The sequence below is a fragment of the Cupressus sempervirens genome, chromosome 3, assembly GCF_028749045.1.
Source record: "Cupressus sempervirens isolate cs-2001-9-10 chromosome 3, ASM2874904v1, whole genome shotgun sequence".
Classification (NCBI taxonomy): Eukaryota; Viridiplantae; Streptophyta; class Pinopsida; order Cupressales; family Cupressaceae; genus Cupressus; species Cupressus sempervirens.
The window spans coordinates 548,899,958-548,924,552 of NC_143120.1; the positions used below are offsets into that span (position 1 = coordinate 548,899,958).

General features: G+C 36.9%; 1 protein-coding gene across 3 annotated transcripts in view; it reads right to left on the bottom strand.

Annotated features, from left to right (window-relative positions):
* Window positions 1-2,659: 2,659 nt before the first annotated feature.
* Window positions 2,660-24,595, bottom strand: part of CPSF73-II (cleavage and polyadenylation specificity factor 73 kDa subunit-II) — a 231,700-nt gene continuing 209,764 nt past the window's right edge. For all 3 annotated transcript variants that reach the window (XM_089820839.1, XM_089820841.1, XM_089820840.1), the window contains 2 exons: window positions 4,140-4,236; window positions 2,660-3,783 (listed from right to left, as the gene is read on the bottom strand). In XM_089820839.1, the coding sequence (XP_089676965.1) occupies window positions 2,725-3,783; window positions 4,140-4,236 (1,156 nt within the window). In that variant the 3' untranslated portion in view covers window positions 2,660-2,724. The remainder of the gene's footprint in view (window positions 3,784-4,139; window positions 4,237-24,595) is intronic.

The following is a 24,595-nucleotide window of genomic DNA, read 5'->3' on the forward strand; positions in this document are numbered from 1 at the left end:
AAAGTTTTATAGGTTTCATTGTCTAACCTTATGTATTCGAATAATTCATTGTTATTGCCATGTAAATGGGAGAACCCCACATGAAATGTGGTAAAAGAAGAACAAGTTGATTTCAATAAAAATGCAACCTCTGCATTTTGATTGATAAATATGGAGAAAACCATATCAAGAGTGGTATTACATTGGCAATAAACAAGCCTTAAACAACTTATTATGCATAAAGAAATGACCACACAAATTCAAAAATACAATCAGAGAAGAAACTATGTAAAGGAAAGAATCTAGTAGATGAACAACTTAATATCCTACATGGATATTTTAAATCACTACCAATTTTTTCCAGCAACTTATTTGGCAAGTTGCCTACTTATAACTAACGTTTTAGGGCCACATCATTAAATATGATGCCACATTAGAATGCTTTTTGCCAAGGTGCACAAAAAGTTCCCCAAAAAAGTGAGACCAATGCTTGTGCAAAAGGTACACCCATATTTGTGCAACTAAGGGGGGCATCACATGATTGCCATTTTAGAAATTAAAGAATACATTTCATTTAATTATAGATAGTCATCATCAACAATAGCAAATTTTAAGTCACAACTATTGCTGTAATGTGACAAAAATATTGGATATTTTAAATCACTACCAATTTTTTCCAGCAACTTATTTGGCAAGTTGCCTACTTATAACTAACATTTTAGGGCCACATCATTAAATATGATGCCACATCAGAATGCTTTTTGCCAAGGTGTTCAAAAAGTTCCCCAAAAAAGTGAGACCAATGCTTGTGCAAAAGGGACACCCATATTTGTGCAACTAGGGGGGGCATCATGTGATTGCCATTTTAGAAATTCAAGAATACATTTCATTCAATTATAGATAGTCATCATCAACAATAGCAAATTTTAAGTCACAACTATTGCTGTAATGTGACAAAAATATTGGACATTAAATCTACAAGTATTAAATTAACAATTGCTATCACAACCATTTGAAGGCACTCAAGTACTGAACCCTTGCCACCTAGAATGTAAGTTTGTAAACAGGGCAAATAATATGGGCAGTGAAACAAAAAAAGATTTCAGTCACATGTTAATTTACAACAATAAACAAAGGCACCTTCATTTGGGAGAGTTAAGATCCACATAATCTTGGCAAAGCTAGTGTGCAATAAATAGTGGATTATAGCATTACTTAAAGTAAGAATTATAAGATTGATAATCAGGTCCCTGTGCGGCTGCCTTAGTGCAATTTCTGCTTAAATTTAAGTAGCTATATTGTTCCAATGCAATTTTTTAATCACCAGAAATAGATAAATTGGAATCTATCCCTACTTTATAGAGCAGCCATTGCTTAAAAATTTAAAATAAGCTCCACTTCTTTAAAATTAAAAATAAGCATTGGAAAAATGGGGACTTGAAATAATCAACGGCTGATTTTGACAAAATGACACATGGCTTCGAAAATTGTTTCCCCTCTTTTTTATCTTCTATTTTTTCTGAGAACTTTATCTACAAAATTTATGATTAAGATTTCATTTAAACATTCTATTAATGATGTCTTTATATGCAGTGAAACTCAATAATCATGGGGTCACCAGCTGCACAAATTGCTACTAAAAATGTGAAGTGGTGGCTGCTAGCCAAAACATGCTTAGCAACTACATGAGGACCTGCCCTTAACCATAATACTGAAAAGTTGGACATCTTCCACACTACTTAACCAAAAGATAAACAGAAAACACGAATCCATTCTCTGTTGCACCATAGTTTTCTATTACTAAGAAGACATTCAACCTTGAGCTATTTGCAAAATTGTCAAGCTCGTGAATGTTTCCAGATAGTGCATGCAAGCAATTGTGCCTTCACCTAGGGCTGGAGATGCCGGCAAAATTGTCAAGCTCGGGAATGTTTCCAGATAGTGCATGCAAACAATTGTGCCTTCACCTAGGGCTTGAGATGCCGGTTTATAATGTAGGGCAACTCACTATATACAGCACTAAAATAGCCTATTCCCTGCTCAAACACATGTGACGTTTGGTACATGAAGAACATAACAAATGTGATGAAATTTGTGAATGTCCCCATGCAGCTACTTAGTACAATTTTTACTTAATTTTAAGCAGCCGTTGTGTTCCCGAACAATATTTTAATTACAGGGAAAGGATAAATTGGAATCATTCCCTATTATCATGGAGCAGCTGCTGCTTAAAAATTTAAAATAAGCTTTGAAAAAGGGGGAGCTGAAAATAAGCGGCAACTGCTTATTTGACAAGAATGATGCGGCTCCACAATTTCTTCCCTTTTTTGTTTGTCTTTAATTTTTGCTCCAAATGAAAGTATTTTTAAAGATTAATGTTTAAAACTAAAGGTTAAGATTACTGCCTATCTATAAGCAGCAACATTTAACTTTTCATAAGGCCACCAGCTCCACAAATCACTCCTTAAAAATTTGAGCAGTGGCTGCTAGCCAAAATAAGCTAAGCAACCACATGGGGACCTGCCCTTCGTGGTGTGCAACAAAATCTCAACATACAAATAGTGCAACATGTAGACAAAGCAGTGAAAGATATAAGATTGGTCAATTCGATCATAAATAGTGAGCTCACAATGACATTCTCTGATGAATTGGGACTTCAAACACAAGATATACACACACATTTACCTTGAAAGTCTCTATTAATCAAGTTTTACAACTGCCACTTAAATATTCTCAACCATCTGCTCAACTTTCAAATGAGTCAGTAAAGTTTAACTTCAAACCTCTAAGTAATGTAACTACACTGTTTGCAAATCCATTGTCCTCCTCATTCCAATTGCAGCATAAGATAGCTGCCTGTTTACCTTTCTCGGGATAGTCATATGTCCTAAAAAAACATTTCTCATCTGAACAAATTTGAATACGAAGTGACTTCCCTTGTATGTGATCCTCATGTTCCTGGAGAGCCAAGCCTCCGATGCATCTTACTAACTGCAGATATACACAATGAAGTAAATCAAATCTTTTATTGGAAAATGGAAAACCATCATCTGATAACAAATTGGCAGTAGCATTCATATTCATGGATGATGCTCCCTTATTTCCATCATCTATCACCTCTGGAGGGCAATCTATTGCCAATGTTTGCATCTCAAATGAAAATTTATGATTGTGATGCATACTAGGCTCTTGCTCAATATCAGTAGTCATAATATCATGGGACTTGAAACGATGTTTCTTTCTTAATGGTTCTGTATGTTCTTTGATGCCACATGATTCACCCTCAGAATCACACAAATTCTTTGGGTTTGTGTAATTGCTTGCACCAATATAAACAGGACAGCAACAGCTAAACTTAACTTTATGGCCTTCCTCTATTAATGTGTCTGATGCTTCTGAAGGATGGAGAACTTTAGCTTTTTGTGCATTTTCCATGAGAACAATTCCCTCAGCTGATATTCTATCTCTGGTGATAAGATTTTGAAGAACTTTTTTTGTCTGCTCCATGCCTAGGCCCAATCGTGCTACTTTTTCTTGGTTCATGCATTTAGCCTTGCACATATTGTTTCTCAGAAATTGCTTTGTGGCATCAACTTTAACAGCATGAGCGCAAGGAATATCAATAGTTTCATTGTTCATAGGATCATAACATGGAATTCCCAGCTCGGACGAAATCCTAGTCTTTAGCAAGGCCATTTTAGGCTTCTCACCATGAACAAGAATTGTATGCCGTGGAGAAATATGCTTCACAAGGTCCATGATTCCTTTCGCATCTGTATGGGCACTGAATGATAACATATGCACCTGCCATAAAAGAAGCATATAATAATTAATAAATAAGTTGATAGTCATTTATAGATAGTGTAAATGTATCATGGATATGGTCCCGCATGCACCAAAAACAATCATCTAACTTTTCAAATTTTACTAGACTACAAAGGAAGAGGGGAATGATTATTTAAAGATTAAAATAATACAAGAGTCCAATAACTTAAATATCAAGTATGACAATTAACTAGGATAATGATAATAGAGTTAAATAGAGGGTGCATTTGAAATTTCTGTTTAAATGTAGAAATAATTCAAGAAAACAGTATAGATTGGAGTATATGCCTTCAAAAAATGTTCAGTTAAAAGCATAAGCGGGAGTGATACAAAACCTGACAACGAACATCAATGTGTGTTCTATTGTCCACCTTGACTCTTTTAGATTTCCCTGACATCAACTTGTGTCCGACAGTTCCAGCTATGCAATATCTAGACGTCAAATGAAGCAAAGCACAATAATAAACAATTTTCATATATCCTTCTTAGTAGTCAACATGCTTTTATTTCCACATTAAAATGAATAATAAAACATAAAACTTCTTTGTAGAACCTACAATTTAACGTAATTTTAAATAGCTTTTTTACTTAATACCAGCATACTATGAATAGGGATTCGATAGTGCAAATAACTTGACTGTTATAGAGACAAATTTGCAGTCATAGACTTCTGATATGTTTATCAAGCATTCAATAGTATAAGCAAAGTCCACCTAAAAATTGTAGCCAACTGATAAGCATTCTAAATGTTTTAGAAAATTATTAAACACTAACAACTAATTTTACCTAATATAAACAAACGTTAATCTGAAGCGCACAAAGTCCAAAATACTCTGAAGAAGGATTTTCCTAAAAAATACTTTAAGTTCTACAATTGCTAGTGAGATAACAAATTCTCCTAAAATTATCACCTATGGGGCAGAAAAAAATACATTGAACCACTTTGGCTTTAGTGCCATGTTAAAGTTTTCAACTATTCAAGCACAAGCTGGAAAATTAAAAAATCCTATATTCAAATCACCAAGAAAAAAAGTTCATACTGCAACCAAACATTGGAACAAATTCTATTAATTCGTACGTTTTAAGAAAAATTCTTATAGTCCAAAAGTGTATCTTAAATGATCATCAAAGCCAACTGAAACAAATACTTAGCTTCTTTCAAGCAATAATACACTGCAACAACTTGAAAACTTACTACTAGAGGCCAACGAGTGAAATCCAACAGACCAACTATAAATTCCACCTTGTATATCACTATGCCGATTTGAAGGTTTGTCTCCAAAATGAGAACCCCATGCCTTAACCACTTGATCTCAGCCCCTTAGATCACTCTAATAAAAAATCAGTGTAACACGGGCATTGGGGTACATTGGGACAAGTTTTCATGATGATGGGAGAAATAGCCTCAATTTCAAGACGATAGGGGAACAGCGACATAGTGTGTGAGGCAGGGGATGGTGATGTTGTATACCATACATATAGAACTTGAATTGATGTCTCAGTATAACATACCAAATTGAAATACTTGAATGTAGAAAAATTGCAACATGAACAAGAATCATTGAACATTTAACATAGCAACATAGTACATACCCAATAGTAACATTTAAAAATCAGAATTCAATTAGAAATTCAAGTACTCGTCCCAACGATGGCGTGGTTGTGGAATGGTAGAGGTGGGGTACTCGAGTACTCAGAGTACTCAGTGTAGGGACATCCTTGGGACAAATAATTTGATGTTTTTTTTTTTGTGAGGGGGGGGGGGGGAGGGGGGGTGGGATTCCTTGCGTTTCACTGTAAAAATAACAAAATATGTGCCCTTCAAATAAATGAGTGTACTCAGTAACTTGGATAAGGGAGATTACCTAAGGCACCAAAAGCACTCCAAACAAAGATTGTCATTTACTAGAGTGATATTCAATCCATTAGCAACTAATTCCTAATTAGAGAACATAAACCGAGATACAACAATTCAATCAAGTCTCAAGGAGATAACTACTCCAAAATAGATGACAAGGATATTTAGAATATTATTACGAATGATAAAAGGAACATTATTTAGAAAAGGAGCACCTAGGTAAGGCTACTCGGTAACCTAGGGTTCCTAGTCAAGTTTTGGCTTGTAGTGGCCTTAGCCAAGCCACTAGGGTAATAAAGGGCTAGTGAGTCCTAGAAGGTGATTTACTCCTTAGGAGGTCTAATTAGGTCCTTAGGAACATGCAATGTTAGTTGTCCAATGTTGCTAAGTGTGATGCAATTGTTGTCATCCTTGTTAAAACTGGCAATTGTGCATTTAAAGGGCTAGATTGGACAAGGAAAGGGTGAAAAGGTAGTTATTTGTCCTAAGTAACATATTCCAAAATTTGATAGAGTTTCGTGAGGTTTTGACCAAGTCTAGTCTAATTAGGCAAAATGTTGTCAAGTTGCATGACAACTTTTAATGCAAAAAGTGCATTTTTGAGCAATAGGGGGAATAACCACCTCAAAGTAGTTGGGACATGTGTGTTGGACCTATATAAGGCCTCCCTTGATTTGTGACAAGGATTGGATAACATTTTGAAGAAATTTTGGTTAATGAACAAGCATTTTGCTGAGTTGTTTTACCACAGTCAGATCTTTTTTTGATTCATTATGATATTGAATGGATTGAACTCTGTACTGTAACTTGTTTATAAGTTGGTAGATGTAATTAGACTTCATTTTGTGTGTGAGTAGGTAGGTTGTTGATTCCATTTCATTGCACTTTTGTAAATATTTTGGTTTTTGCACTTTCGCTGGTCTGAACCAGGCAGTTTTGGAAGATGGAGTCATAACTCACCTTTCCATTGTGGCAGTCTCTTGGAATGTGTGAGATGACTCCTTGTACCATAAGTCTACAAGAGCTCGGGCCTTGGAAAGCATGTTTAGCATTTTTATGGTGATGCCCTAAGCAAGCCAAAAGAGCATGGTTAGGGATCACAGTGATTGAAACAACATTTGATGGGATTGAGTGCATTGGTTGCTTCAATCCAAGTGGATGGAGAGGAGGATAGGAGTATGAAGATGCCCTATGCCCAAGGAGAAGACCTGGTGACATGTTTTGATAGGTGTTTGAAAAAGCCCTTGTGGGTGCTATCAACACATTGGGGAAACCCTTGTTTTTAGGCCTAAGTTAAGCAACCCCCTGTATGGATAGGTTGGGGAAATGAGACCAGATGAATCTGAAAGGTCTTCCAAAAGGGTATCAGGATATAAGGTTTGTTTACCACCTTGTTAAGCCTTGTTCTAAGTTGTGTGCCAAAAGGTGAGTTTGGAGGCCTAACTCCTTATAGCCCTATTAGGCCTATTTTGGAGCAATTTCTTGAAATCGATAAGGAATTGAATGTATTTTGGGTTGATGAAGAATGTCATGGACCCTATGATCTAGTGGTAAACCTTCCTCTCCATTGTTGGTTGGTTTTGGTCAAATTTGATCATTTGATGAGGGTGAAGCAAGAAGGCATCCATGAAGCTTGTTAGGGGTGGAGTGGATTTGATCATTGGTGTGGACAAGTTGAAGAGGTGGAGGATTGGGGTTAGAATCCTCTTGAGGTATGATTAGTAAGAATCCTAATAAGCTAGAGAAGTGGCCTATTGTAAACTCTAGAGAAGGTAGGGTTGAAGAGAAAGACCACAAGAATTAAAAGTGGCCTATTGTAAACCCTAGAGAAGGTAGGGTTGAAGAGAAAGACTTGTCCTTACATCAACCTAAAAGAGAAAATTAACAGAGAGCTTCTTTCATAGGAGCTCAACAATTGGCATTTTAAGCAATCTTTTTCCTTTAGTGTGAAAGTAATAAATTCATATTTGTCAAAGGAAAATGTGTTTGCCAACAGGTGCCATTATGAACACTTTGAATTCTTGGTTCTTCCATTTGGTCTCACCAATGCACCGATGACTTTCCAATCATGTATGAATCATATATTTCGACAACAATTAAGAAAATTTCTACTCATATTCTTCGATGACACACTTATCTACATCAAATCATGGGAAGAACACCTCAAACATATCAAAGAAGTTCTAAAGATCTTGGAAACAAAATCACTATATGCAAATCTTTCAAAATGTGAATTTGGCTTAAAAGAAATCATATACCTAGGCCATAAAATCAACACAAAAGGGGTAAGTGTGGATGACAAGAAAATCAAAGCCATTAAAGAATGGCCAAAACCAAAAACACTTACTCAACTGAGGCGATTTCAACAATTCATTAGCAATATCAAAAATTTTCTGGAATTTGGTTGTGTCTGAATTTTTTAGCATCAGACACAATCAAATTCCAGTAAAAAATTCAGACACAATCAAATTCCAAAAAAATTCTAATATTATTAAAAAAAAGAGCTCTTACATGGAATGATTTAGCACAATAGAAATTTCAGAAACTTAAAGAAACCATGTGCTCTTGTCCACTTTTAGCTATTCCAGATTTCACCAAGCCATTTGAATAAGAGTGTGATGCGTCATGGGAAGGAATTAGAGCAGTACTTATGCAAGGGAAGCATCCAATAGCCCTTTGAAAGTTGTAAACTAACATATGTAGAGAAACACTACTCTATATATGACAAGGAAATGTTGGCTATAATACATGCATTAGTGAAATTTCAACAGTACTTGGTCTACGGGAAATTTATTGTGAAGACAAATCATTAAAGCTTAAAATCTTTCTAAATCAAAAGGATCTTAATGATCAACAACAAAAATGGGTTAGTTGGATCCAAGCATATGACTTTGATATAGAATATGTAAAAGGAATTAATAATGGAGTCTCTGATGCTCTTTGAAGAAGGCCCTACATTAATACTATTACAAACATGTTAAAGGATTGGAAAGAAGAAATTATAGCAGAATACATCCACGATCCCCAAACTAAGGAAATAATGGAAGGAAATCTACCTAATGATTTTAGAGTTTGATAAAATATCATCCTTTACTAAGGGAAAGTGTACTTAACTCCTCAATCCTTGATTGAGGAAAACATTCTTAAGGAGTATCATGATAACCTACTAGCAAGACATCAAGGATACTATAAGACATATAAGAAGATAAGAGAAATATTCTTAGAAGCGCTTAAAAAAAGATGTACTTAAACATGTAAGTGAATGAATGACGTCAAACAAATAAACCTAGCTAACACATCTAGTAGGATTCTACAACCCTTATCCATTCCAAACCAAAAATGGGAAAGTATATCCATGGAATTTGTAACAGGATTTCCAAAGGTTCAAGAGAAGGGCATTATATTTGTGGTAGTAGATAGACTTACAAAATATGCTTCACTTCTTTGCCATCTCCACAGAGTATACATCGCATCAAGTAGCAGATTTAGTTTTTAGAGAAGTTTTCCGACTCCATGGACTTCCACAAAATATTATAAGTGATAGAGATAGCAAACTCCTCAACAAGTTTTGGCAAGAACTTTTTTGCCTAGCAGGAACAACCTTGACTCCTAGCACAAGTTATCATCCTCAAACAAACGAGCAAACAGAAGTGGTCAACAAGTGGTTGGAAGGATACCTAAGGAACTTACGGGACAACAAAAGGCTTGGATTAAATGGTTACACTTAGAAGAATACTGCTACACCACTACTCATCATATGTCAATAAGAATGAGCCCATTTAAGGCACTCTATGGATATGAAGCTACCTCCTTCGGAAGTCTAACCCCTCAAGAAAGTAGAGTACCACGTGTACAAGATTTTATAAAGCAGAGCAAAAATAGTATTAGAACATTAAAAGAGAATATATGTCAAGCACAGAATCAACAAAAGATCTATGCAGACAAGAAGTGAATAGAAAGGTCATTTATAGTTGGAGATTTGGTATTTTTGCAACTTCAGCCATATAAGCAATCCCCGATTAAGAGGAATGGTGCAGAAAAATTCAAACCTTGATTCTACGGACCATATAAGGTATTGAAGAAGATTGGAGAAGTAGCATATGAGATCGAACTTCCCAAGGATAGTAACATTCATAATGTGTTCCATGTGTCTAGACCCAAGAAGGTTCTAGGACAACGAGAAAACGCCTTGTACAAACTTACCCCCATTGGATGATGAAGGACAACTCACTCTAATACTAGATGTTGTTTTCAACACTCGAGAAAGGCAATTATGAAATAGGACTATTACAAATTTTTTAGTCAAGTGGAAGAACTTACCAGAAATAGATGCTACTTGGGAAAAAGAAGAAACCCTTAAGTTTCTTGAGAACAAGCAAATTCGAGACGGAAGGACTATAATGGAGCTCAATTAAATGAAAAAGTACTGATATAATTATCATGATATATTGGCAACAAGATATATGGTAATTATTTATAATTTAATTTATTTGGTAATAACATTTATTAATTATAAATAATAATAATAAACAAGGTGACTTAAATAATGATTTAAAGGTCTTAAGGACTATTACCACTATTTAATAACTATGTTCAATACTAACATCATTGTTTAAAATAACAAAAGGAAATAATATGAATAAGCCGAACCATAATTCATTAATGACATAAATAAACACAAAATATATAACGTCATTCATGATAGGCAACGTGGCCATGGATCACGTTGCCAAGAAAAAGAGGAAGCACCTATATAAGGTCATTGCATGTGGGTAGAAAGGGAGGGAATAAAGTGGTCTATGTTTCCTTTACACTCATATCATTGGGAATTACAACCTTCGTACCAAGAATGTTGTGTACTCAACAAAGCGGAAGACTAAAAGAAAAGCGATAGGGAAGTAGCAGCAGACCCACCCTCGCTCACGTGTACGGAAGACCCACGGTACCACCAATAAGGACGTGATTGCAAAAGTATAACAAACACCACAATCATGGGCTCAATCGCCTACCGCGTACGGTTGTCAAGCATATTATAAGCCAACTGCATAGAGGTAAGGAACTTATTAATTATTTAATGATATGCAATCACAAATGGCTAACAATGGATATATTTATTATTAAACACAATACAATATATATGAGAGGGACTCAATATTTAATAATATTTTCATTTATTTGATTAAAAGAATCATAAAGTAGAGATAACTTGTTTAAATATGTAAATTCAATAATGATTTTCCTTATTTATTAAAGGGGCATAAGTGGGATTGAAAAAGGATTAATGAATATCATATAAGGGAAGATTATAACTTCATGTATCGGTATTAGAGATGGATGTACATTCCATTTGGCTGATATGATGAAGTCAATGGGAAACTCTTAGTGTCAGTATCAAAGATGGGTATAACTACCTGTTTGGCTGACACAATAGATATGTATATGAAGTGTTGGTATTAGAGATGGGTGTAACACCCATTTGGCCAAACATTACTTAATGGATACAACCTCTATAATGTTGGTATGTGAGAATTATCTCCATCTGACCAACATCCCTGAGGAAGTGTAATGGAAAGAACATTATAATGGTGTCAACATATGCACGGTTGCTGATCTAGTTTTCTAAGGGCATGCTAAATTGCTTCCCTACAATAATAGGCTGCCCACCCATTCCTCATAGAATAGTAGGGCACCGGTAGATTGAACTATATTAGCAACCGGGCATGTTACGCCCTACTATTCTCCCTAAACAGATTATCCCCTGCTATTCTAAAGGGAGCATATGTAAACCTTAAAAGGTGCACTCTAGAAAAGACGTTTGAATAACAAAGGGTTAGGAAACCCGATCTTGAGATGTTTTTGAGGTTTGGGTTTAGATTAGAGGGTAGGAAAGTATGATAAGATTTGTTATTATTAAGAGTCTAACTATTGTTTTACAGGTTTTTGCTAACTCTAGTAGAGGGGACATTGCACCTAGGGAGGCTCTGGTTTCAAAATTCAAAGTATTGTAGATTTAAATTTCTCAATTTAACTTTATTTGATTATGCTTCAAATTACAAATAAGGTTGTTAACAAATAGTTGTTTGGATCAACTTATGCTTAATAGCAATGTATTCATAGATATGGTAATTTAATTACATGATGTAGATGTTGTTACTTAAATTGATTATCAATGTTTAACCACTCGTTCTGATTGGATGCAAGAAGAACACAAATCAAACCTGAATGGGGAAACGGTATCACTGGGAAAGGGGATGTTAGATGGTCGAATTCCAGACAACCTGGAATTGGTAAGAGCTGATAAATTGTACCTAGCTGGCCAAGGTGACTAACTATAGGGATACACCTCTACTCTTCATCCTAGCGGAATGGACAATTTATTATCTTAAAACCTCCCTCTTGATCAATCTAGTTTCATAGGGACCGGCAAATAGCCTATCCTATCTTATTTATCACTACCTTCTGATCATTATGTTATTATCTATATAGTGTTGGTATTAAATAGAAGATGGAGTCTTAGTATAATTAAGATGTTAGAAATTTAAAAAAAATAGAACATAATTAATTCATCTTCAACCTTGCATGGGACCCTTTTCACCAAGTGTATTATTACCATGAAATTTACCTTACTTTAGAAGCTTTTCTCCCTTCACCATGGGTAATTGCGACTGTGTTAATTACTCATTCCATCTTTAACATTGGTTCAAAAATTTCCTTGAGAGCCGATTACACCCTCTCTAATTAATCCTTCACCAACCATTCAATATTTGCTATGTTCCTAAGTTTTGAAATTCACTCAATTGTCATGGGAAAACCTTAGGAAGAAAATTAAAGAAAAGAATTCCGATTGTGCATGAGGAGTCCTGCACAATGGGAGGTTGGTGTAGGAGAAGGGACTCCTCAGAAAATTGAATGGTGTGGATGATCAACGATTGCATAATGCAAGAAGACAAGAGAATTAGGGTGGAAAAAAGAAAACAAATTTTGGCATTCGATATACCATCTTGGGGATTCATTTTGGAGAGAACAAATACAACACATGGCAAGGGATATGATTGTTGGAGAAGTCGGGTAAAGCATAGGATTACAGAGAAGTTGAGGAAAGAAACTTCAGAATTGCATACCATGGTGATCAACTCAAATGGAGAACAGAGCAGTAGCTGGGCGTTGTCATCAGCACTCATGAATCAATCTTGACAAGAAACTTCAGGCACAGTTTACTTTTATTAATGAGACGTCCATTCTTAGACCTGTGTTGAACATGAAGAAGGATGCTAAATTTTATCTAGTTGAAAAAGAAATATTTGAAAGAAAATTGAATGCATTGTAATATATTTTCTTAGAGTTATGAAGAAATGCAGAAAACCTTTACTGTCTCTAACTAAATGGCACGATACACACACTAGGTGTGAAAAGAAATGCTAGTTCCCTCTTTAAGTACTTCTTCCTTTCTTGCCATTAACAGTTGGTTCAATTCTGCTACTACTCATTCTCAACTTATTAGGTGTTCTACTTGACATAAGGCAGAAATTCTTGAGAAACCTATAATCTTTTGGAGAAGCAAAAGAAAGAACAAACAGGCTTCCACACTAAACCATGTTAAGCTAGAAGAGGTGTAGCCAATAAGAACACATAGGGTGTGACCAGCATACACAAGAAATCCTCTGAAAAAATTAAGAAGCAGTAGGAGACTCTTAAAATCTGCAGTCCTGTCAACACATCATGTTGATACATACTATTGTGACAAGAAGAGGGGTCCAGTGAATAAGAGGTTGCCGGACTGAACTGCTCTAAGTTAATGATATGAATGCTGGGCATAAATGTAATTGTAATAACATCTTGGACTAAAAACATAAACTGCAGCAGCTGCAATTCTACACCAAACATTTCTTCAGCACCATTACGAGTTAGTTAGAACACCAACTTAATTCAGCGGTACACGAATGTATTCTCTGATCCAAATTGTTGCAAAACTCAGGAAAATGGGTCGTTATACTTCATCAGCACTTAGATGGCAGGAAAGCTGTCCATGTTCACTCTTTGATGACTTAGTGAAAGTCAGAAGGAAGGATATTGATTCTCTATTACATTCCCACATTCAAAACAACATTTGGGGCAACAGGCCAGCTGTTCCAGGAAAACAGTAAACCATCTTAACAGATTTAAATAAGGAAGGGTAACTCACTTAATCACCATGGCATCACGAAATAACCATCCCATGATCAAACCAAGCTAACTGGAAGAGAACCAAGAATCGTAACATACATCATTAGCAATTGTTAAACCTTATTCTGAACCTAGAGTCAGGCAGGAAGGTGAGATGTTGACTCCAGATAAAGGAAATCCTTGGCCAAGGTATGAGTTAATGGAAGTTAGAATGGGGTCACCGGATACATTTCATGACACGTCTTGGGCCAGAGTAGCAGAAGGCTACAGGGTTCATCCGATCATGTTGTAGGTGACTCCACATTGGATTCCCAAGAACCTTGACTTTACTATCTTCCATCCCTTGCGGAAGGCCGGATCTACTTCGGGTCTTGAAGCGGTATAGGGGGATCGAGTATGATCCATGGTTGGGTGGTTAAATGCCCTAGTAATACCTTTTCCTCCCATGATTGAGACACAGGAAAGAGACACAAGAAGAATGATCACACATGATCTTCCTCTAACAGCTCTAAACCCTTCCCCAAAAAGGACACTATGAGTATTATATTTAGTTGGTTGCAAGTTTCCATACTTAGAATGTTTAGAAAGATTACTTTAAAATTGTAAATCCGCATGTTACAATGTAGTTTAAATTCCATTCTTAATAAATGAATTTAAATTGTTAGCTTGTTTACAAATAATTTTATTGCTCATGTTAGAATAGGATAAGTATTTCCTATTGCTTATCTCCAAACAATGAATAAATAGTTGGTCATAACATAGTCAAGTACTTTTTAACTTAAACAAGTACATTAGAATTAGTAAACCATGTTTCAAATTTTTAGCATGTTACAATGGTCTTAGACCATAGGGTTCAACACTGGACCTGGGCCCATCAAAAAATTATTGGAAAACTGACACATGCATTTTGGATGTTTTCCAAGATGCTTGTCATAATACATACCAAACAGAAGAGGCCACACAACCCAAGCTGCGCATAGCGAATTCCCTTAGCAAGGATTTAAACTACACTCTAGTAGAGCCCTTGTTAGACCATGAAACTATAGGCAGTGCCCTCAGGAGGATTAAGTGTCAGAGATGCAAATGGACTCTTGTAATAACCCCAACCGGTTATAACTTCGTGAAACACAAAATTCTTCTCTAATTCAGTTGTTTGACATTTCGTCAAACACTTTGCAAGCAAGCTCTTATACAACTGTAATATCCTGTGCACTTCTGATTTTTTTATTTCATGATTGCTAATTTGAGAATTTCATCAAACGCTTTGCACACAAGGGATATATATATTACAAATCTAAATTCTGATTTCTTTCTAAATGCCAAACTAAAGAGATATGTTGACAAACTCCATATGACTAACAACAAATGTTTTTGTATTTTTTTTAAAACATAGAGCATTGACAATAAATGAGAAAATCTGCATCTACATCAATAAGACATTAGGGCAACAAATTCTGATATAAATCAGATTACAACAAATTTTACAAACCCTACCAATGCCCTAAATATCTACTCACAAACAATGCAAAATGTAGTAGATAAAAACCTGGAATTGCTCCAAAAAAATGAATTTTCCTGTAGCAAATCATTGTAACGACGATACTGTAGCAGCGATACTGTAGCTACGACACTATAGCAATGTCACTGTAGCAGCAGTACTATAGCAAATCGGTACTGTATTAAATCTATATTGTAGCAATATCCGGCTTATTCCTTCAATCTTACTCCACAAATCTAGCCCTAGGCCACAAATTTGGCACAATGAAAAGACTGATTTGTCTTCTCCAACAACCACAACCCTTCGGAAGATATTGCACCACCTCAGTTATGCAAATCAATGGGAGTGTTCGTTCCCAATGATCAATGTAGCAACTGCAGAAACCCTTGGCTCCACAAGTTATTTGGAAGAGTAGAAAGCAACACATTCGATGCTTAACAATGAGGCTGCTTTTCCTATTTATTCTTTTCCTCCAATAGATGGACCTCCTTCTAGAAGAAATAAAATAATATTTAATTCCTCCTTCTAGAAGATTCTTTTAATTAATTTATTTAACTTTAGTCACTTTTAATTAAATCAATTAAATATAAAGTCACCTTTTAATTTTAAATTTATTTAATCACTTTATAAGAAATTAATTTAATCAATTTCTCCTTATTTCCCCACTTAGCCTTCGGAGAATGTAAAGGCTAAGAACTCCACTAAGATGCTAAAAAGATGGGGACATTACAACTCCTAAGGTGAGAGTAGAGGTCAAGATTGCACTTCTTGCAGAAGGCAAACCAGATCCAGAATCAAAAACATCGAGCATAAGCTCATAGGCCATCCCAAACCTAACACTTACTAGGGAATTAAAACACGATGGTTCAACTCAAAATACCATGACATCAACTGCTCCTACTACCCCACGGCCTGGATTTCATCTAATACCATCAAACTTTCTGGACCGGGAAGAACCCATCATAGACAGTGAAGGTGAGGGGCAATGCATGGGGTGTACCTAGTAGGGACACCCAACGCAGAGAAATACTCCAATAAGGAGTTATGTAAATACAAATTTTGTTGTAACCCTTTTCGGGTAATGTACATTAAATTTTGTTGTGACCCTTTTTGGTCTAATGTAAACAAAATTTTGCAAAATAAATAAATTTATGAATATAAGGGAAACCAAATTTTGTTATGTTGAACCTTCTACTTCTGTCTATCTTATTTGCCCTAATCTTATTAAAAAAGGAGAGAAATAATAGTAACCTTGATTCCTATAGATCAGTATGGGAGATAACCAAGAGGGGTTGCCTAGCTCGTCATCTCAAAAAGCTAGATCAGCTGCTAGCTATGATGATGCAAACTCAAGACAGATTGGACGCTCTTGAGGATAAACTCAAGACCATTGAAGGGTTAGGTAATGAAGGATCAGATTTTAGATCCTTGAGTAGACCAAAACACACTCACCACACCAACTCCCATAGGGAAGAGCAATATGAACATGAAGCGCATAGCGAAGTGGGTAACTTGGGACTAGGAATTATGACATGATATGAAAAAAGTCAAACCACCCCAGTTTGACAAAGCTGTTTCAAAAGATGCAATAGAGGCGTGGTTGACAAGCATGGAAACAAAAGATTTGGGATAACAAGGAGGTTCAAAAAGTAGTATGGGGTTCATATCAACTGATAGAAGAAGCCGCTGGTTGGTGGGAAAGCAAGAAGGCGGAATTGAGGCTAACCATGACATCAGTCACATGGATAAGGTTTGTCTAGCTTTTCTGGTAGAGGTGGCTTCCATGACTGTTTCATGAGCAAAAGTTGGCTGCGCTTCAAGAACTCAAACAGGGAGATAAGTCGATGCATGAATACATCAAGAGGCTTAGTAGGTTGTTGAAGTACATACCCGAGTTGCAAGACAATGAAACATAGTGACTCTGAAAATACATTATGGGTCTCAACAACTGAATTGGGGGACTCGAAGATTACTGTGCCTGGCTACCACATCGGAAGCATATGAAAAAGCAGTCCAGCAAGAATTGAAACTAGAAAGAGACGACTCCATTAGAGACAAGAATTGAGGAATAAAGAAATGGAGTCAGAATAATCAATTCAATAAACAAAAAAATAGAGAATTAAATGAACCCTAAACCAATAAAAAGTCAAGGGTAGCAGTTACGAAAACCAAAATAACAAGAAGGAATAGGTTGGGAATCAGAAGAACATCAATCCAACACCCAAGGCAGGGGAGAAGAAAGGGTCTCCCGATAGAGGCTTTACACGTAGAGGTGAGCATTACGCTAACCAATGTCCCACCAGGACCTAGAATGCACCACTGCTGAAAAATCCACTATCTAGCCAACAAAATGCCTTCTGACAGAGAATTCACGAAGCAGTGAATGATCGACAAGAAGACTTTTAGGTGGCACCTATAGAGGTGGCAGGCATGTTTTACAGGAACTCAGTATCCATTCTCATTAATACAAGGGCTACAAATTTTTTTATTAACTCGAAAAACTCTTAGCCATTTTCCAAAAAGGACTCGGTTCATGGGAAACTCATGGACCGTGGAATATGCAAACTGTAATCACCTAAAAATGGTCCTCTAAACTATTAGCCCCCTTCTCAACATTTTGGCTAAATTAATTAAATATTTCCCTAGGCCAAATTGCTAAAAATCAATTTACTTGATTTTAACCTATAGCTTGACTATAATATCCTAAGTCCATATTTGATTAAAAGAACTTGTCCTCTTTTAATTAAATAAAAGACCCCATTCTTCTAACCCACTCAATACACATCAAGTCTTTGTCCTATCTACAAATTAAAAGAAATGGCTTTTGTCTCACATGAAAAGTCAATCCTTTTCATTGGTTGACTTGCTCTTGCACATGGGTCATGCCAAAAGTCAACCCCCACTCTGGATCATCCATTTCTTAATCTTGATCTCAATCGTCCGTCTATCTTTAAAAGAGAGAGCTCTCTCCTTCTCAAAGGATCCAATTTTTGAGTATTGCCAAAAGTCAACCCCCACTCTTGATCATCCATTTCTTAATCTTGATCTCAACCGTCCGTCTGTCTTTAAAAGAGAGAGCTCTCTCCTTCTCAAAGGATCCAATTTTTGAGTATTGTTATGTTGTAGGTTTCTTGACAGGTTTTTTTTGAGAGCACATGTGGAGAACTTCTTGATTCTTGTCTTATTCTTGCATACTCCATCTTAGCTTATATTCATCTAGAGTAGCTTCATTTCCTTTGTTATATCATGGCTCACATAGTCTAATTAGCAATGGTTGTAAAACATTCATCTTGTTTAGCTTAGTTGCATCTTTGCACTCATATTAGCATAGGTCATTCTTGCATTGCATGTTTGAGGGTTCTCTTGGACACTTGTATTCTTGCTCTTGTCTCAAGAACCTCTCATTTCATGGTTTACTAGCAACGGTTGCATCTCTAAGGCTCATTTGAGAGCTCACTTCATGCTTATTTTATGCATGTTGCACTCCATGACTAGGGAGCTCTAAGCCGACATTCGAGTGTTCCAATCCATGGAATAACTTAGATAGAAGGGTTTAGAGAAGTGCACAATTCTAGTGTACATTTTTGGCGCTCACCACGGGGTAGAAGATTCTAGTTTTTGCCTCTCAATCTGCCCTTTTAACTTGCATTGTTCGTCTTCTTTATTTTTTGCAGTTGTGGTTATTGTGTGATACTTTCTCAATATCGTATGATAGTTCTCAATACTGACATGCGATACTCTTCCGGTAAAAGTATTGCATGCACATACAAAGCTCTATCGCACCAGTATATCAAGTTATGTTGCCTGGATATAGTACAAAATATCGCACCAAACAAAAAGTATTGTACAAATATATTGAGAAGTATTGTATGACATTCTGTCAACAGAAAACTATTGCCCAACTTGTAACTTGTTGCTGTTTGAGTTCTTTAGTCAAGTTTTGGTCCTTGGCATTCTGTTTTTCAGGTTCTTCAGGTTTATTTGTTGTTTTACAGAGGTCTGTTGCAAGTTTTACCTTGTTTTTGGACTAACCTTTGTTGGAGTAATGTTTTTGCTAGTAGGGTAGCCCTAAATGCTTGTGGAATTGCTATAAAAAGAATGTATGTCAAAGCTTCAAATGCAAAAAGGCTACTAATGGTTGTTTGCAGGGCTACCTAAAAGCATAAAAACAAACAAGTGTTTGTATTTTCCTTATCTTTGTGTGCGGCAACATTACTAGTCATTTATCTTTCATAGGCACATAAGACTTGTGATTGGGGTCTCTCAGTGGTAGGAAAGTATGCTCTTCACCCTTGTGGTGAATCAAAAATCTTGGCCCACCTTTAGATTTCAAAAGCAAGAGGGTTAATTGAACTTGTTTGACGTGTTTGGGAGAAGCAATTGGGATAGGAGACTATACTCTTCACCCTTGTGGTGAATCAGAAATCTTGACCCCCAAGAGTGGATCCAATTTGTTTTAGTCTAGAGTCCTTTAGAAGGCCTGCTCTTGAGCAATCAAGAGGAACGACCCCAGTGGGGACAAGTGAACCCGGCTATTCCGACCCACTATAAAATCAAGGCTATCAAGGACACAAAACCTGGGTAGACATAGTGCTTGTCTTCGCTTAGTGTGAGTACTTGTAGGATTGGGACCATGAGGAAAATGCTAGGCAAGAATGCTTAAGGTACTCTTGTGGCTGCAAGGTCTATTACTTGTCGCGAGACAAGGTGTCCCGTAATTGGGTACAAGAGGAGTACTATGAACGGAAGCCCGATCTAAATACCCTAGGTTAGAATCTACCTTATTTTGCCGCTCAACATCTTGGTGCAAGGATTGATCCTAGTGGATTACCCCGATCACCCCAAGATTTTACACTCAGCATTTGTGTCCTCTTGGTTATGCTAATGACATCTCTATGGCAAAGCCAATATCTTTTGGGAAACCACTTGGTGTGAGGCGAAAGGACATCAAGCGTGGGCCAAGTTGTTGAGTGATGAACCGTGACTCTTAGGTAGATCTTGCTTGACATATGTCTTCGAATGTGAATAGACCCGTGTAAACATTCTTGCAAATCAAACATCTCGTTAGTATTCATAGCAATTTTCTTTGAAATTCCAATTGTGTGTTGGCAACGTTGCTTTGTCCCTAGTCCAACTGTTTGAGACATGTTAATTACCCTTACTGTTTTCAAACCATGCTGTTCTCTGCTGTAAATTAAGGTCCTATATTGTCTGCGTCACATTTTGGTCTAGAAACGTTTGAAAAATCAACTCGAAACATAGGATTTTCAAGCTTCAAACTGCCTTTTTCAGAGTTTACTTGCCCTTTATCGCATGACCTTTTGAGAAATATCGTACGACATTTCATACTTGAGAAAGTATTGTCTGCCCATTGTAAATTCTATTGCCTGACAATAGTAAAGTCTATTGCACACCTTAAGGGAAACTATCGTCTGGAACAAAAGCATTGCCCACTGTTGTGAAGTCTATCGTACTATACATTCTGCTGTCCTAATATTTGCCTACTTCTCTTAGAAATATCGCATGGTTTATGTTGTTTCCAAAATAGAGTCAAAATTATGTCTTAGCTGATCTAGGGGTGTTGCCACTTCATCCTACCTGAATCTGGTCTAAAATCTTCATGTTAGGCACTGTTCTAAGTTAAAAAGATGGGTTTAGTTTGTCAGATGTTGTCTCAGAAAGTCGCTAATGGTCACTTGTCAAAATCCGTTTACCTTTCTATGCTAGCTACTTGCTATCGAGCTTCTTGCTCACTCTCTTGGCTCGAGTCGTTAGTGCTATAAATTCTTAAGCACTCTTGAAAAGCCGCTTACTCATTTTATCTTTGACAAGTGATCGTTCTTGACCATACGAGCTTCAAATTTGAAACACTTTTACCTCGTTTTATTAGACAAAGACATACACTTACATGTCGGTTGTGACTAGGTTCCAAGTTGGTAAAGGTAGTCGTCCTTCATTCACCTTTGAACAATTGGAGACTCGAACTAGACGTCCTTGTGGACAACCTTTTGTGGAGGAACTCATCTTTGACAAATTGCAAGAAGCCAACACTTGCAATAACCCGCTCTATAGCTTTAGGAACCCATTTGATACACCTAGGGCTGAAGATAGCGTATCACTCACCATGCATCCAAAGGAGAGAAAATGCCGCTTAGAAGAACAACCACATCTAGAAAAATAAAGAATGCAAGAGGCCATACGTAGGGCCACTAGAGAAAGATCCTATCATTAAGCTGAGGCTGATGCTCATGCTCATGTTCATAATGCTGAAAATAGACATGGCTACTATAGCAACCTCTTTGTGGCAATGATGGAAACAATACACCCCCTAGAACTCCTAGAATAAACAACAGAGGGTGTCCATCATCACCTAGGTGCTCATAGTCACATCACAAAAGTGAGACCAATGACGAAGTTACGAGTGATGATCTCACGAGATTTCAACAAGATGAGGTTGCCCAAAGGCTAATGCTAAAGGCCTTGGAGCAAAATAGAGACCACTACTTCCAATACATGATAGCTAAGGGATGGAAACCTCCTCATGATTTTGACATGCAAAGAATCATCCAGAAATGAGAACCTACTGAAGTTGAGATCTTGAGAGAGGAAATGCGAGAACTCAAAAATCAACTCGCACAACTACAAGTTTCCAAGGAGCAAAAAACCTCCTTTGTTGAATCAATATGTGCTCTTCCTTTTGATAGGAGTCTTTATATGGTCCCATTTCCTAGGGATATAGAGGTTCTCAAATATGATAAATATGATGGAAATGGTGATCCCCACGACCATGTAAGGCACTTCTATGCTCTTAGTATGGACTTCATGCACAAAGACACTTACCTTATGAGGTTATTTCCTAGGAGCTTGAGGGGCCAAGCCATAGAATGGTTCACGAAACAATCACCTCCTCTCAAGACGTTTGACGAACTTGCACAACGTTTCATCTAGCAATATTCTTATAACATTCAACATCCTATTACTATGCTGGATTTGTGTAATATTAAATGGAAACAAGGTGAAGCCTTTGTCACGTACCTCCAGCGATGGAGATCTTTACACTCTAGGTACCCTTGGCAGATTCCTGAGACTGAGAAGATTGACATTTTTATCAATACACTTGTACATGAACTCTATTACGATCTTAGGAAACAACTATTCACATCCTTTAATGATATGGTTGAAAGTGCATACCTCATTGAGGATGTTGCTATTAGAAAAGGTGACATTGTCTTTAAAGACAAAAATGGCAAAGACAAAAACAAGCCTTGGAATAAGAACAAATATGTTGTGAATGATGGAGTAGTGGATGCTCCTAAGACCAAGGAGTCGGCCTTTGACCTTTCTAATGCCATTTATGTTGCAAAACAACAAGAGACTTCAAAGTCTCAAACTTTTGACAAGAACAAGAAATCATCTAAACTAATGCGTGTTTATACACCCATGGTAGAATCTTCTGAAGTTGTCTTGAAGACCTTGCTCACAAATAAACTTGGCGCGCTTCCAGACAACTCCCGGCCTTATGAACAACCCGTCAAATGTGATTGGTGGAGAGATGATCATTTCTACAACTCCCATAGGAGGAAGGCCATAATACAAAAAATTGCTTCAAACTCAAAGATCTTATCCAAGACCTCATTGATGGAGGCAAAGTTGTAACGGATGGCTTAGTTAAAAATTCTGATCACAAAGCCTTCAAACAACCATTACCAGAGTATGAAAAAGGGGAATCATCCAAGGCTTTAAAGAAAAATCACGATGCAAAGATCAACTACACCTACACTGACGCTGACAATGTCATAAACATGCTTGAACCTATTGAACATATTTGCATGATGGGTCCTAAGTTTGATAAGGAGCCCAATTATGATATAGATGATGAAAGACCTAGTCTAAAAATGTGCAGCGCTCAACAAAATCATAGGGACACTAGGCCTAAGGTGGCTATTAGAGTGGTAGAACCTTCCTCCTCGCATGTTGAGACTTAATGCTGTTCTTAAAGTTACAAATGATCCTAAGAATGCCTCATCATACCAAAAAGTAGCTACCCCAGCTATATCCAACTATGACCTTGTCAATCAGTTGCAAAGAACCCCAGTGCAAATTTCAATCTTTGAGTTCCTAGAACTATCTCCCTTGCACAAGGAAATTCTTGAGAAAGCTTTATGCAAAACCAACGTCCCCACAAATATTGACACTGAGTGATTCCAAGCTATGGTGAAACATATCTCTTCACCACATTACCTCACAATCTCTGAAGAAGATGACAAGTCACTTAGTCATCCCCATAACCTAGCTCTACACATAGAAGTCCAAATCTTCTGTACTTGTGTTCGTCGAGTCTTGATAGACAATGATGTTGGGTTAAACATCATCTCCTTCAATGTTATTCAACAGCTAGGCATGTCTGAATTTTCTATCGACCCTAGGTGGAAGATCACCATCAAAGCCTATTATGAGGTTGAATGACATTCTAAAGGTCTTATTGTGCTACCAATCCATGCGTGTCTTGTTGAAAAAGATGTGGTCTTTCAAGCTTTAGATATCCATTGGCATATAATTTGTTGCTAGGAAGATCTTGGATCCATGACATGCAAGCAATGCCTTCCACATACCATCAATGCATAAAGTTCCCTTTCAATGGTACCGAGATGGTTATTCCATGGGAAATTAATGTCTATCAACACGCTGTTTGGAAACGTTAGTCCCACACAATCGCTCTTCCCATGAGCTCAAACTGTCTCTCAAAGAGTGTGAACAAAAATTGAAAATAATGAGCCTTGGTATGGGCGAATACAGTCTAGCCTATATTGCTTCTTTACCAGTTTCCGCTTGATCTTACAAGAAACCTTCTAAGAAATTGAAGCCCGCGGCTTCTGCTATGACCATTTTTGGAACCTTTGTTCAATCCTCTATTCCCTTAGAAGTAGAAAAAGAAGACAAAGCTATCAGAGATTGGATTTATAGGGAAGAGGAAGATGTAGAGGAAGTTATGGTCACTACCCCCATTTCCCCCAAGCGTTATGGAAAATGATACAAATTTTTGAAGAACATGGGGTACCATGGCCAAGGATCCCTAATTGGTGACAAGAAAGCTCTTATTGAACCCTTAAGTCATATTGAGGGATGTAAAAACAGAGACACTGCTGGACTAGGCTTTGGCCTCTAAGATGAATTACCAAAGTTTAATAGAAGTGCTCCCATTTTTAGTGACTCAGAGGATGACAATCCACCCTTTGTTACTAGCGTACTAGAAGAAGAGGATTTCATGCCTC